This window comes from Cylas formicarius, unplaced genomic scaffold (assembly GCF_029955315.1).
Source record: "Cylas formicarius isolate icCylForm1 unplaced genomic scaffold, icCylForm1.1 PGA_scaffold_4__25_contigs__length_36172078, whole genome shotgun sequence".
Taxonomy (NCBI): domain Eukaryota; kingdom Metazoa; phylum Arthropoda; class Insecta; order Coleoptera; family Brentidae; genus Cylas; species Cylas formicarius.
Window position 1 is genome coordinate 33,310,815 of NW_026844334.1, and position 14,936 is coordinate 33,325,750.

General features: G+C 31.6%; 1 protein-coding gene and 1 long non-coding RNA gene across 2 annotated transcripts in view; one reads left to right on the top strand and one right to left on the bottom strand.

Moving 5' to 3' along the window:
• The window catches only part of LOC132700385 (neuropeptide SIFamide receptor-like), a 419,618-nt gene that overhangs the window by 143,900 nt on the left and 260,782 nt on the right, over window positions 1-14,936 (bottom strand). The window contains exon 3 of the mRNA XM_060667660.1: window positions 7,329-7,428. Within this exon, the coding sequence (XP_060523643.1) occupies window positions 7,329-7,428 (100 nt within the window). The remainder of the gene's footprint in view (window positions 1-7,328; window positions 7,429-14,936) is intronic.
• On the top strand, window positions 3,848-13,552 carry LOC132700389 (uncharacterized). Its single transcript, XR_009618638.1, has 4 exons — window positions 3,848-3,983; window positions 7,337-7,491; window positions 9,462-9,597; window positions 13,449-13,552. It is a non-coding gene; the product is annotated as an uncharacterized LOC132700389 (long non-coding RNA).

Consider the following 14,936-nt stretch of genomic DNA (forward strand, 5'->3'; position numbering starts at 1 on the left):
AGCGCACTTCTGGTTGAATAGCTGCGTCAACAAACAAAACTGCCACATTTGGAGCAAAGCTAATCCTCAAGTGTATGTCGAAACACCGTTACATCCAGAAAAACTGACTGTTTGGTGCGCTTTATGGGCTGGTGGAATCATTGGTCCGTACTTCTTCAAAAACGATGATGGCCAGAACGTTACAGCCAATGATGATCGGTATAGAGCTATGATTACTAACTCTTTCATTCCTGAATTGAATAACCATGATGTCACCACACATGCCACAGGTCGTGCCACAATCGATTTATTGAAAGACACGTTTGGTGACCGCCTAATTTCACATTTTGGACCTGTGAATTGGCCTCCAAGATCTTGTGATTCAACACCGCTAGACTACTTTCTGTGGGTCTATGCGGATAAGCCACAAACGCTTGACCATTTGGAAGACAACATTCGCCGTGTTATTGCCGATATACGGCCACAAATGTTGGAAAAAGTCATCGAAAATTTGACGTCCAGATTGGACTACATCCGCGCCAGCCGTGGCGGGCATATGCCAGAAATCATATTTAAAATGTAATGTCACAAGATTATCTTTCGGATAAATAAAATTCGTGTCAATCGAATAATCCATCGTTGTTTTATTGCAACTTAAAGTTCTATACATCGAAAAAAAAAAACACACCTTACAAAAGTTAATTGGGGTATTGCAAACCTTTAATTTATTTTACTTTTGTATATACAGGGTGTTTCATTTTTCGTGGGCAAGTCTCAACTTTCTTATTTTAAATGAAACACCTGGCATACTACTTCATTTTTTAATTCCAGACAAAATTCTAAACATATTTTGTGCACAATCTAATTCTACCCGTTTTTGACATTTTTAATTTTTTATGCGAAAAGTGACGTTTGCAAGACTTGAAATATCTGCCAATTTGTTCATTCGGAAGCATTTATTGTTTCACTTGAGTAAGTTTTGTTGTCGACGAAAGACTGGAATAACGGATTTCATAAGAAATTTCGATATATATTAATACAAGGTACGCGAAAAATAAGATTAAAAATGAAATTAAAACAAACAACATTTTCATAATCTTGTCATATTTAGCATTAAAAATTAAGGCCATTTTATAGAAGGTATTTGTCTATCACAAATATTATGCTGTTGCAATATAAGTTCAGTTCGTTTAAGGTGGCTATGACGGCATTTGAACAAAACAAGTTCTAAAGTGCTGCCACTGTGATTTACCATTTCATAGTTGACCATAATCTAGCCGATGCCCTTATGACGATCCAAAAATTATGAAGGCTTTATTTATACAAAATTAGACCAAGGATAAACGATAACGTTATTGATTTTTTTTTTGTTTATGAACAATCAATAAAAAATGAATAGCTTACAAAGGATAATAATTATTGTAACAGATGTTCCACATATCCGGCCCTTTGTATAAAGGGTTTTTAAATACATAATAGCATTTCTAACAGATTCGGGTTAAATCTTCAGGGTCTCTGCAAAATGCAACAAAATATTAAGTTTCTCTTCATTATTCAAAATGTTCCATGTTCCATGTTCCATATATTCTAAAGTGCTGGTAAATATTGTCAAAGATCTTTTTCTCTGGGCGCCGCCTTAATGGAAATTTTCTAATATAATCTCCCGGTTTTTATTGTACTACATGTAACTTTCTAAGATATCAATATTTTCCTTAGTGGTAAACATAATACGCAAGCAGCATTCTAGCACTTGTTTTATTTAAACGCCGCCATAGCCACCTTTCACTAACTGAATTTAATGGCAACAGCATCTTATTTGTGACAAATGTTTTGAAGGAAATATTTCAAAAAGTAAATATACTAGGCATATAGAACTTTATATAAAATTATCTCAATTTTTGATGCTAAATATGACAAGATTATAAGAATGGGTAGTTTCCATTAAAAAAAAATTTTTGGCAATTTTTTTAATTTCATTTTTATTCTTATTTTTCGCGTTCCTTGTATTATTATGTATCGAAATTTATTATGAAACCCGTTATTCGAATCCTTTGTCTACAACAAAACTTACTCAAGTGAAACACGCCAGTTTCGTTTCCCACGGATCCGAGCCACTTCGGATATTTCCGGGATTTTACCGCACGGTTTTGGGAGCAATGGGATGTTTTCATAGATATTTCCCACGTCTTGAATATTGACGTTTGACATTTCTGACGGTCATGTCAGTGAATGTATTCGTGTTGTTTAGCGAAAATGTATCCAAAAACTAAGGGTCGTAGAAAAATGCGTTCGGTAAACTTTTTAAGTCACTCGTTTATTAAACACTCACTCCGCTCGTGTCAAATAAACTCGTGAGTCAAGTTCCGTTTACCGCACTTGTTTTATAATACACTATTCAATATATACTATACTAGAGTTTTATACCTATTTTGTCAAATATATACCGACCGTGTCGCCTGCTATATTGCTAAGTATATTATATATATATATATATATATATATATATATATATATATATATATATATATATATATATATATATATATATATATATATATATATATATATATATATATATATATATATATATATATATATATATATATATATATATATATATATATATATATATATATATATATATATATATATATATATATATATATATATATATATATATATATATATATATATATATATATATATATATATATATATATATATATATATATATATATATATATATATATATATATATACATATATATATATATATTTTTTTTTGTGTTAATCTATATTAGTTTTAATTATATTAAATGCGTTTTAAGTGATACGCCATAAACAAGCATTGCATTGATGCTTCACTGGATTTTTGCTCGTGTATTTAATTATGTGTTATTGTTTAGAGTGTTTTACTAAATAAATATTATTATATTCTTATTATTAAGAAATTGGAAATGCCAAATTTATTGTAAGTAGCTTTGCAGAAAGCAATTGTCCGATACGTAGTTTAATAAAAGATAGAAGAGCCAACGAGACATTTATCAAACTCTGAAACCTCATCGAATTTTGTCCTTGATATACCGATTTCGATCAAAAATTTGCAATTTTATGCCTCAGTTCGATATCGAACGATGGATATAAGTATTTTTATGGATTTGTTACTGGGTTAAAAGTTATATATATATTGCCGTCAGCAGGTTGTAAATAAAACTCACAGATGCCAAGAGGAAGAGATAAAAACTGCGAAAAAAGGTTATCTTTCACAAACGAACCATGAAAAATATCGTAATACCCTGGAATTTGGGTGAAGGTGACGGAATTGCAAATCTGTTGCCAGGACCTTCTCTACGTATTTTGGTGCATAATTTAGTTTCGATATTTTTTGAGAGATCCGTTCGGTGAAAAATATTTATTCAGTTTTGATAAACGAAGTATCTATATTCCAGTCTCCTTCCGATTAATTTTCAATGGAAAGCAAACGAGTATATTCACTGCCATGCCATTAGTTGTTGCGATAATTCTGATTCTTATAGACGGAGATCAAAATACACAGTAAATAATAAAATAAATAAAGAAAATGTTCATTGCTTTCCTTTATTCTTCACTCATTAATGTGCATATTTTAAAAAGAACAAGATATTTTATTAGCATAGCCCGACACACGGTGAATGGTCGTGACTAGTAATGCTATTATGGTAAAGAAATGGAAAGACAGCATATATGAATGCATTCTATTGTATTGCGTGCTGTATAATTGTAATTATATTAATAATAAATACATATTAAATAAAGTTAGTCGTAACTATGGCAATAATAATAATAATAATAACAATGCTATTTATGTCAAATTTTTTACATAATATCACAAAAACGCCAACCAGACGTGACAAAAGTGTTATATAAACATAATAAGCCTCCCGACCAAGTCAACCGAATTGATAGTTTTCTGATTTTTACTTTGATCAATCCGTTTAATATTCACCGGTAATTTATTGTACAAGGTGAGTCAGCGATAGAGTAAAATTCATGATCTCATTGGTTATCTGTCCCAAAGTTATAAGAAAATGGTAGATAAAAAAGTTCTAAAAATTGTTAAGATGTATAATTTAAAATTATCATTTTTTTATAGCAAAATGGGACCCAAAACTGTGACACCAGGGGAGAGTACGCGTCATTTGAAAGATGTTTTGAATTCGTTGTGAAATTCTTCAACCTTTTGCTAATTATAATGCATAATGAAACCTAATAGTTTTTAAAATATTTTAATTGTTCTAAAAATATATTAGTTTTAACACTTGAAGAAAAAAACTTTTCGAAGGTAGATCACTTGAGCCCTATTCGGGGATGGCGTAAAAGCAATATGCACCGGAATTTCAATTAGATGCTACAGGGTGTTGAAAATAAACCAATTTTTTTGGATTTTAAATTGAAAAATTTCGATTTTCTTGAATAGCGTACCATATATCTTATTATTTTCTCTGAAAGATCTTACAATAACGTACAACCTTTATTTATTTATACTTTGCGATTTATCATAATTTCAATAATATTTACACTTCTTTCTGTTTCGGACTATTGCAAAAACATTAGTTGGATTTTTTTAAAGCTAAACTAAATGATGTGATTTATATACTGAGTGAGACAGATAAAATACTTTTTTGTCAGTTTGGTTACAAAGTGATTAGATAATCTCTTTAGTGTTTAATGAAACGGTTTGATGCTGGTGATAGTATTGTAAACCGGAATGCTAGCAATGAGGAAAAAGAATTAGAAATTTAAAATAAAGCTACATCAAGAAATTCTAGACCATGATTTTGAACAAAGGGCAAACTTGTGCACCGTTATAAATGAAGCAATAGAGGCCGATTGAAATACTTTTTCTAAAATAATGTGTTCCGATGAAGCCACTTTTTTCAGTGATGATGCACTTAATCGTCATAACATGCATTATTACTTAACCAACACCATTGGTCACTTACGGAAATTGCGTTCAATAAAGTTGAAATATTTTACTGCATTGTAACTAAACGATCTTTGAAACATAACAGAGAATGTCCTTATGACGAACATCAAAGACTCTGACTAGCTTATCAAATAAATACGAGAGCTATTGTGAAAAGGTAAATTTAAAACCAAACACAGTTAAAATCGAGTCTCCAGCCTAAGCCGATTAGAATTTGAATATGAAGAAGAGACATGATCAAACCGGTTCGATCTTAAACAAAACCTTATACAGCTGTTTTGTTGGAAGTTTTGTCTCATTCATGAAGAAGTGCGTACGACACACTGCAGTATACCAATGTCTTCAATAACTTTTTTGGGCTAGATAACATAAGTGAAGTCCAAAATCCCATTTTGTTATCAGCATCGTTGCTGTTGAAAAACAAAACTAGCTGAGATTTAGAGTTATTAAGGTGAAGGTAGATTTCACTTACATTTTTTAGATCATGATTTATTTGGTAATCTGCAATGTCGAAAACTGTGAAATTAAAACCGAAATATAGTTGAAAGTCATCTTGGAAATTGATGCCAGCTGAGATAGTTAAGATAATGACAGAAATCAGAGGTGTAAAACAAGGTTTAGGATGTCTCCTTGCAGTATTATAAAAGATTTTACATTTACTCCTAGTGTTAGTTCGTTGCTTATGTTTCTTTTAGTTTTCTTGTTTGCATTAAGGTCGCGAATTATCAATATTATATTGTTGGGTTTGTTTTGTTTCCACAGCAGCTTTAGCTATATCTAAAATGCATGCGTATACCGGTTTGTAGAATGCAGTAGCTTCTTCTGCAATTCGATTCGAAAATTGCATTTGTTGTTGACCTATTTTGTCAAAAGTCGTGCAAAACAAATCTTCAATAAACTGAGCGTCTTCTACGCTCGTTTACAAAAAAGGAATTCCGACATTGTTAATAGACATCGCTACGCACCGGAAACGAAATTCTTCGTCCAATTTGAGACTCTGTGTAAAATTCTAAACATATTTTGTGTATATCCTGTACGTATATAAAACAGTTTTTAAAATAGTTGACCTTGGACCTCCAGCTCCAGAAAATGCATGCTTTTGTAGGTTTTGAAAATTTGATTCACCTATTTGCCAAAACGTTAAAAAAGAGTAGCAAGCTGACATTTTTGTCATTTTTGTTATCTACTTTAATATTCACATTTTTGAAATCGCTAAATTCTTTTTTGCCTAATGGGGGACTATGTAACTTTAAGTTTGAAGTCTAGTATTACATATACTTATACCGAACAATATTCGAAATATTTATTTATTTTTTGATAGTATCGCATTTGCTGAACATTTTTACCTCACGTACTGTGAAAAAACGATTGTTGTGTTCTATTGTCTAATAATAATAATAATTGTTTCTCCATGGCCAAATCAATTGAAAATCATCAACCGAAAATTTTTTTCGAATATAGTTCGCAATAGCTTTGGCCATCCCTAATATATTTTAATTTTTCAAAGAAAATTCCACAGGCTACTGTAATGCTTTTTACAAAACTTCTGGATTCCTTCTGAAACAGTTTCAGTCAAGCTCTGAAGAAGCCAACAGGATGATTGGCGAAACGACAGCAATTTCGACTAAGCAAAAACCGACGCAGGAGGAATCCAGAAGTTTTGGAAAAAGTATCCCTAATACAATTTGATAGAGAAATAAATCTTGGAGTTCATAACACTGTAAGTTACAGGGTGTCACTTTTGGAAAAATAGACTTTGGCGACTTTTAAAATCTGAATGTTTATGTCCTAATTTTGGATACCCTGTATAAAAGTAGACAACATCAATAACAAAAACGTGAACTTTAGCTTCGTTTTTATCATTTTGCCAAATATGAGGAACAAATTTTCAGAAATTTCAAAAATATGCAAGTTAATATTGAGGTAATGGCAATGAAATGAAAAAAATAGGCAATGCTTTGCCTATTTTTTTAGGCATTATTAAATATCGTTGCGACAAATATAAAATTTTTCTATGGATAAATTTTTTTTTTACAAATTCAATTCAATTGCAACAGACATTTGCTAAATTGGTCGGATTTTTAATAATTTGCGACAATCTTTAATTTTATTGAAAAAAATGTTAATTATCATTATTTTTCGAACAAAAAACTTTTTTTTTTCTTGGTAGGCCCTGTTTTGATATTAAAGCAAAACGTTGAATTTTAGCCAATTCTCCTTAGTAATATTTTGCTCAATTTTTTGAAATAAGGTACTGCACACTAAAACGAACACACTGTATAATATAATATTGCTACTTTTTTCTCGACCCCGGGATTCACTAATTGTAAGAACCTATTTCAATATTTATGAAATTAATATATCTTGATCATTATTAACTTGCCTGTCTAGAGATACTGCCACCAAGCTGTACACAGAAGCAGCAACGGATACACCCTGTACGTAAGGGACTGTTTTGCACATCCACCATCCAAGAACCCAAGCTGAAACAAAACAAGGAAATGAAAATTTTGGTTTAAGCTAATACGAGATTGCTGTTGGCTTAGGTAACTATGAGATGATTAACATCATCAGCAAAATGTAAACTATAATGAAGGTTATTTTAACGCACTTTAAATTGTTTTGTTCACATTAACTATTTAAGTCTGCCTTTAATTCTCATCTATCATAGATAGTTTTAATTGCCATATGTACTCTAAGCTATTGGTGATTGATGAGAACTACAGGCAGACTTAAATAGTTTCACAGAGTATTGTGAAAAAGAAAATTAAAGATAAGTGCTTTCAAATAACCTACATTTTAGTTACAGCTTAACTAACATATTCCTTGAAAAAAAGTCGCATGTGTAGGATGTTAGAGTTCAAGTTATTGTCTGAGAAACATATTGAAACAATAATTAATAAATCGTACCGCAATTTTGAATATATAGTGCGAGATTCTAGAAATTCCAACAGTCCTAAATCTTTGATTCTTTCATATTTTCAACTTGGAATACTCTTGGTATGGATTCGGAAAAATGTTAAATACATAAACATAATAGAAAAGGTTCAAAAACGTGTATAAGTTGTCATGTGTTCAAATTCTAACCAAACTGAACACCAAAACGAAAATTACTTTCAGTCCGAAGATCGGTTTCATATGTTCTATTTATACAAAAAATATTCTGTAATAAAATTGCATGTATTGAAATATTAGGATCTATAATTATGTAAGAAAATAAAACATTTAACTAACCAAAACTAACTAATTAGGCAGTAAACTCCAAAATTACTCAAATACAAATGATCTAAAATCACTACTTCAGTCACATAGACATATATCACTTGACTCTTAATTCTAAAATCACTACTTTAGTCACATAGACATATATATGTACAAATGACTCTCAATTCTACTAAAAAAAGTAGCTATTGATGTTTTTTGATGATTTTTAATTTTGTATTTTTTTTTATTTGAACCATTTTTTTTTACCGTCTGACCACGAAACTATTGCCCACATTTCAAAGTGGCATGAGGTCAAATTATGTAATTTGGTAACTTGCTAGGGTTGAATATGGTGGACACTGTCAGAAAAAAAAAACAATTAAATCTAGATCCCGATTTTATCGGAAATAATCCCAACTTTGCGATTTTAAATGAACACCTTATCCATTCTTAATTTATTGTACTCGCTCAACAATTCTCAACAACTTTTGTCTAGTACATTCCACATCTAAAATCAATAGTTATTGAAATACAACCGTTCAAAAATTTACCATAATAGCAAAATATTTATATCTTATGAAAAAACAAAGTAAGCCAGAATAAAAATATTGCGGTTACTTACTCCTCATTCCAAACGCAATTCAATAAAACTTTAAAAACAAAATTTGACGCCATTTCAAAAAAAGGCAGTTATCGCGTGTAGATTTTTTAAATTTTGATTATGGTAAATTCGGCGACTACAAATTCCGTCAAAATTTAAAACAAGATGCCCTTTTTTTACGTCGTTAACAATCCCTTTGCGCAAGAAAATCAATAAAAAGGCACAATCGTCTATAAACAATCATACGAGTCGCGTAGTTGGCATAGATTCAAAACAAAACTAACACAATCTGAATTTTGACAGTTAAAGAAACCGCTTCCTCTAATAACTGATATGTGTAATAAGTGCATGTTTTTTGTAGAATTGTGGCATATTTACTAATATAATCCTACTAATACCATTGATTTTCGACATAAATTGTGTTAGACAAAAGTTGTTTAAAATTCTTTGGCGAGTCCAAAAAATGAAAAATATACCGGATGTTTCATTTAAAATAACAAAGTTGAGGTTATTTCAAGTTACTTCAAATACAACGTTTCTACATTATGTTAAATACCGAAATAAACAAATAAATTATGTCTATGTCTTAATTAGTGATGAATTAATATCGCATAGTGAAGACCTATAAATTACGACCATTTCAAACTAGTAAAATAACGTTTTAAAATTAAACCATGTATTGTAAAAACTGCGATCTGCTGCTTCTTGTAGTAATATCAGTTTGTCGGCGACCAATGCTATGGAGATTAAAGTCGTAAGGAATCCAATCAAGTGGACTTGGAAGTTGCAGGCTTTGCTTGAAATTCGAGTGATCCAGTGTATCTGTTTTACTTAAAGATTATGCCAAGTAAGTGTCATTTAAAAGTCAAGAGTTAATGTTACTCCATCGTTAGCAAATGGTGATAATAATAAATATTATTATAAGTAAATACTACTATAACTACTTATTATAAGTAACTGCTACTAATTACCACTAGCTCCAGTACCGTCGCGAAAAAAAACAAGAAGAAACTCATCTAGCCTCTTGTTGGCAGCTTAAAAAGGCTGAACAATTTCTGAGTATTAAAATAAGTTTATTTAAACATTTGAACCTTTATAATGTTACAATTTAAAACATTCTTTTTAAGTTTGTTCTTTTTACACGGCCAGCTCATTTAATATTTATTTCTTAAACCATAGATTATAGCAACTTTGTTAAAGGGTCCACCAACCGATTTCAGTAACACCCAATATAAAAATGTTTCCTCCTTACCGCGAATAGTAGTGTTACTATAGTTAATTAGTTAATTGATTAGGAATTCAATTAGTCTTATTAAGCACAAAACTATGGTCTATAGTTTCATATAATATCATGTCCATTGTAGTATTCAAGCAAAAATTGTCTTTTCTAGTATTTCCAATGGTTTTACATCGCACCTCTGCCTGTCGGCAAAAAAAGAGACCTAACCGCACTTTAAGACTTTCTGAAAAACTGCAAATCTTAGATGGATTTTGGTAACATATTGAGCGGTCTTAGCATGAGGTATGAGGCCTCTCTTTTCTTCTAAATATGCATTTTTGTTGTCTGCAAGTAATGTTTTTCCTTTAAATGATTTAGTTGTTAATCATTATAATAATTTCTTCCCATCCAGGATTTGCATATCGGATTGTTTGGATATGTGCTTAGGGTTTTCGGGATCTAGTTTTTAAAATCCATTTGTGAATGATATATAAGCCTTCCATATGTAAGTGGCGCTCCGCGTTCCACCTGGTAATGCCATAGGTTAGATGAGAATTAAACAAATGAAAATATAAAGCTTCCAGTGTGTTAATAAAGTATCTCAGTTGGAGAAAATTGTCAGTGGAAGTGGACTTTCAAAAAATCTGTTAAGAAGATTTCCATCAGAGTTCACAAACATCTAGTTTACTGAAAAAGTACAAGGATCCTGAGGTGGCAGAGACCAAAACTTTTCTCCGAACAATGCATGAGTGGTCAAAAAGTAAAAAACTTGATCAAACAATGGTGTTTTTAATTTTGACCCTAAATGAATTTTTGATAGTATAAACTGCAGGTTACCACTGGAACCCTGTGTTTTATATTTTTACTTCTTAACCCCAAACATTTTTAATTTAACTTTTCAAATCTTAGTAAAATTAAACGGATTCGGTCTATATAAGCTGTTTTATTTATTCAAGGAATTATTTTTATAGGTCTGTAGGCGAAACACGTGTGACATTTTACAAATTTTTTTTTAGACCTCAACTTCGGAGTTTAATTCAAAACTTATGGTTTTATATTTAGTTTAAATACACCCGCAAAATAATACGACGTTCTCGATTTTTTGCGACTACCAAAAATAACACCTAAAAATATTTTTTAACTTGTAACTAAATTAGCAAAACAATTTACAGCTTCTACCAGTTGATGCTTGAATAGGGAAAGATCGTCTACAATGTCGATTCGTTTTAATCTTGTAAACTATGTGTGCGTATAAACCAGGATAATTAAATTCCGTTTTAAAACAATATACACCCAGGAATGAATAAATAGGACGTCAGAACATCGTTATCGACATCGCTATAATGCGGCAAAAATCTTGTTAACATTTCTCTCTCAGCAAAAAAATTCCATGACAATATTATTGTACTCTATTGCATGGTATATCAGTAGATCAAAAATGAAGAGTGAGATTCTGAAATCTGTCTAAACCATAATATTTTAATTGCGAAAGGATGGTATGCTTTGATACAGTTTGCAGAAATACTACGGTCACATATTTGAATTATTTATTGTGATTTAGTTTGCTTTTTTACCTTAATATAACCTATTTTAAGAGGAGTAAAAATGGTTCGGGATGCGGAGTGCACTCCAAATAACTCAAACTTGATATTATAATGGCTATGGCTAAGATGCCCATTGTGCTACACACGGAGCATTATCCTATTACCGTAGCCGTAAAATAAATCACTAGACGCAAAGTAACTGGTAAAACTGTAATCATCTTTGCAGTTCTGGTCGACTACTGGCAGTTCTGGCAGTTCTGCTACTTTATAACCCAAGTTTTGTTACGTCAAACCTAGCATAGGGATGTCACTGTGCCCTCGTTGACATGTCGTCAACAATGTCGTCATCTTTCCAGATTAAATCATGCCACTGACTTCCTAGCCAGGAGGGCTGTCGAATTAAACTTTATAGGATCGGAACTTTCTGTCGGTCTAGCAACATCAGTCATTAAAGAGCTGACAAAAGAAAACTTCCGTAAACAATTTCTGAAATAACGGGATGAAAATTTTAACGAGCTAGGAAGCTATTGAGATATCCGAATGAAACATCCAATACTTGATTATATTCAGGAAAAAGCTACGCATGGACACAGTTAATCATTGCTTTCCTAACGAACACCATTTCGGTTTAGTTTGAAGTAACAACCCCACGTGTAGAGTGGTGTAGCTAGAATTTTGGATTTTATCTGTTTTTCTTAGTCAGCCAAGGTGTTGGATTTGGTTTTGTAGCCTAATTAGAAGCGGCCGTAGACTAAATTTTATGAATTTTATTATTATGATTGTTCTGATTTCTAAATATTTCTAAATATTTGTTTTTAAATTGTACATTACCTTTAATTCCTCTTTTACCTTTGCTATCTGCTGCATTTCTATTTAAAAGAAGTATACCGGGTGACAAAAGAAAGTGGGAGACTCTATAACTTTTGAAACGATAACGATTTGAAATTTGGACGGGCTAATGTAGGCTGAATTTCCAAATATTTGGCAGTTTATGTAGCACCCTAGTGAGAACAAAAAATTTTTAAAACCGGTACTTTTTTCGCAACATTTTGACACCAAAATTTTCAAAATCCGTTAAAAAGTATGCTCACATAAAGGAAAAAACCAGATAAGTAAATATGTTTTTACAAAAACAAAATATGCTCCTATTCATTATTAATTGTCAAGTCGGTAAGATTAAAAATGCAGCAGAAACTCTCGAGAAGGTCATGCAGTGGAAAGGCAAAAAAGAAATTCATATTAAAAAAATAATCAAGTTTCTTCTGGGATTAGATTTTTTTTAAAGGGGTTTTATTATGGTAAAAAGTTGATATGCTTTTGGAATACGGGAATTCAATCAAAAACTAACGTAATTATTGTACGTATACGTACGTGATAAGCTACAAGCACTTTTTACCGGAAACTCAGAAGAACAAGAGAACAGAAATATATATATTTTTTTGTCGCTTTTTTGGGATAATTCAACACAATATTCATTCATTCATTTTGGAACTGGAGTTTTGTATTTATTTGAATTAAATAAGTGCGATAGATATTTACTTAATAACCAATTTATTTTAAGATGAAATTTTCATAGAATGTTTTCAAAATGTCCTCCTTCTCAAATTTTCAAAGCATTGCATCGTTGTCCATTTTAGCTATCTGTAATGAGTATTTCTCGAAGAACGGCATTTGAAAAATCAAGAATACGATTACGCCCCTGTCGGCCATTCAAGTAACATAAACATAATTTCCAGCATTTTCTCTTGGCCATTTTAGCTATACGTTTTTCCACCGAAAGTCTTTACGACCAAATAAATATTTGTCGAATACATCGGTACACCATTGTCTTGATGATTGGAATAAAGGAATTTTTAATTTTTATTGTATTTTCGTTAGACCACATTTTTGGCGGGCGGCATTTTAATTTTGTCGGCATTTCAATTTGTTTTCCAGGAACGAACTCGGGACCCGTCCTGTGTTGAGCGACGACTTTAACGCCGAGCTAACGGGGCATATTAAAATCGATGTGTAATTATATGTTTTCCGCTAATATGAACCTAAAATTTTCTTGCGGAAATTTACATGTAAAAATCAGAAAATTTATTCTTGAACGCACATAGCCTATCTACTGATCAGATTTATAACATATTAATTAACCAAGGTCATGGTAAAAGTTCGGTTTTCATAAAGGTTAACAGATTTAAAGTTCTGCTGGCAGCCAGTGACAAAAATATATGCCTATAAACCAGGATAATTAAATTCCATTTTAAAACAATATACATCCAGGAATGAATAACTAGGACGTTAGAACATCGGCAATCTCCGCAATAAACTTCTACCATTAATTTAATGGAAATGGCGAGAATGAATAATGGCAATGTAAGGCTCCCACGCGGCGTAGTAATTAACTGCTGCTTCTTGTCGTGAGATTCCGTGGCGGGCAATCAATGCTACGAAGACTCAAATGCTAAAGAATCCGATAAACCGAATTTAAAAGTTACGGAGGAAGGAAGGAATTACTAAACAGTGTATGTAGGACATAACTTTTATTCAATTTTGTGTTCTGTCTCCCTTAATTTTAGTGGTCAAACTTAAGCTGTTTGTTCAATTAGAAACTTAAAATGTACCAAAATCATGAAAAGTATGATATGATAGAGTGTTACATTTTGTTAACCGAAAACGCAAAGGCAATCAATGAACTTTTTTTCAATACATATGTAGAGCGACACCAACCAAACAATAATTTATCCAAATATGGAAGGTTGAAAAAGCCAAGGCATTTAAATGAAGAACACGAAATGAATCTAATTGGAGAAGTAATGAAATATCCAAGCATATTCTCATGGGTAGTAGCCGAAGCAACAAATTCTGGAAAAACTGAAGTTTTTACTACTTTAAAAAACATAAATCCATGCCATATTGTGCCACAAAAGTCCTCCAATTACATGAAGGGGATGACGGTAGAATACAATTTCGCAACTGGTTTATGGGAAATTCCATTGTCCATTGTTTGGAGTGGTGAAGCGAGAATTGACTGTTCCGGAATAATTGACTATTCCGGAATATTTAACAGATACAATTCGTATCGCTGGAGTACAGAAAATCCTCATGCTGTGGTGTATCAAAATCGGCAATGCCGATTTGGATTCAATGTATGGGTGGGAATTTTTCGGGGTAGATTTTTGTTAATTTTTTTTTCTTAATTAAAATCTGACAGCGGATGAGTATATAAATAGTTTGGAAGCATTTTCGGAAGACCTACCATTGATTCTTAGAAGACGTATTTATTATCAGCATGGATTGTAAGCGTTAGAGAGACCTAACCGAAAATGTTGGATTGGAACTAGAGGCCTCACTCTGAGGCCTGCGAGATAGTGTGATCTAACTCTAGTTTTTTTTTATGAGGGAGATTAAAAGATCTTATGTTTAAGGATAGAATAG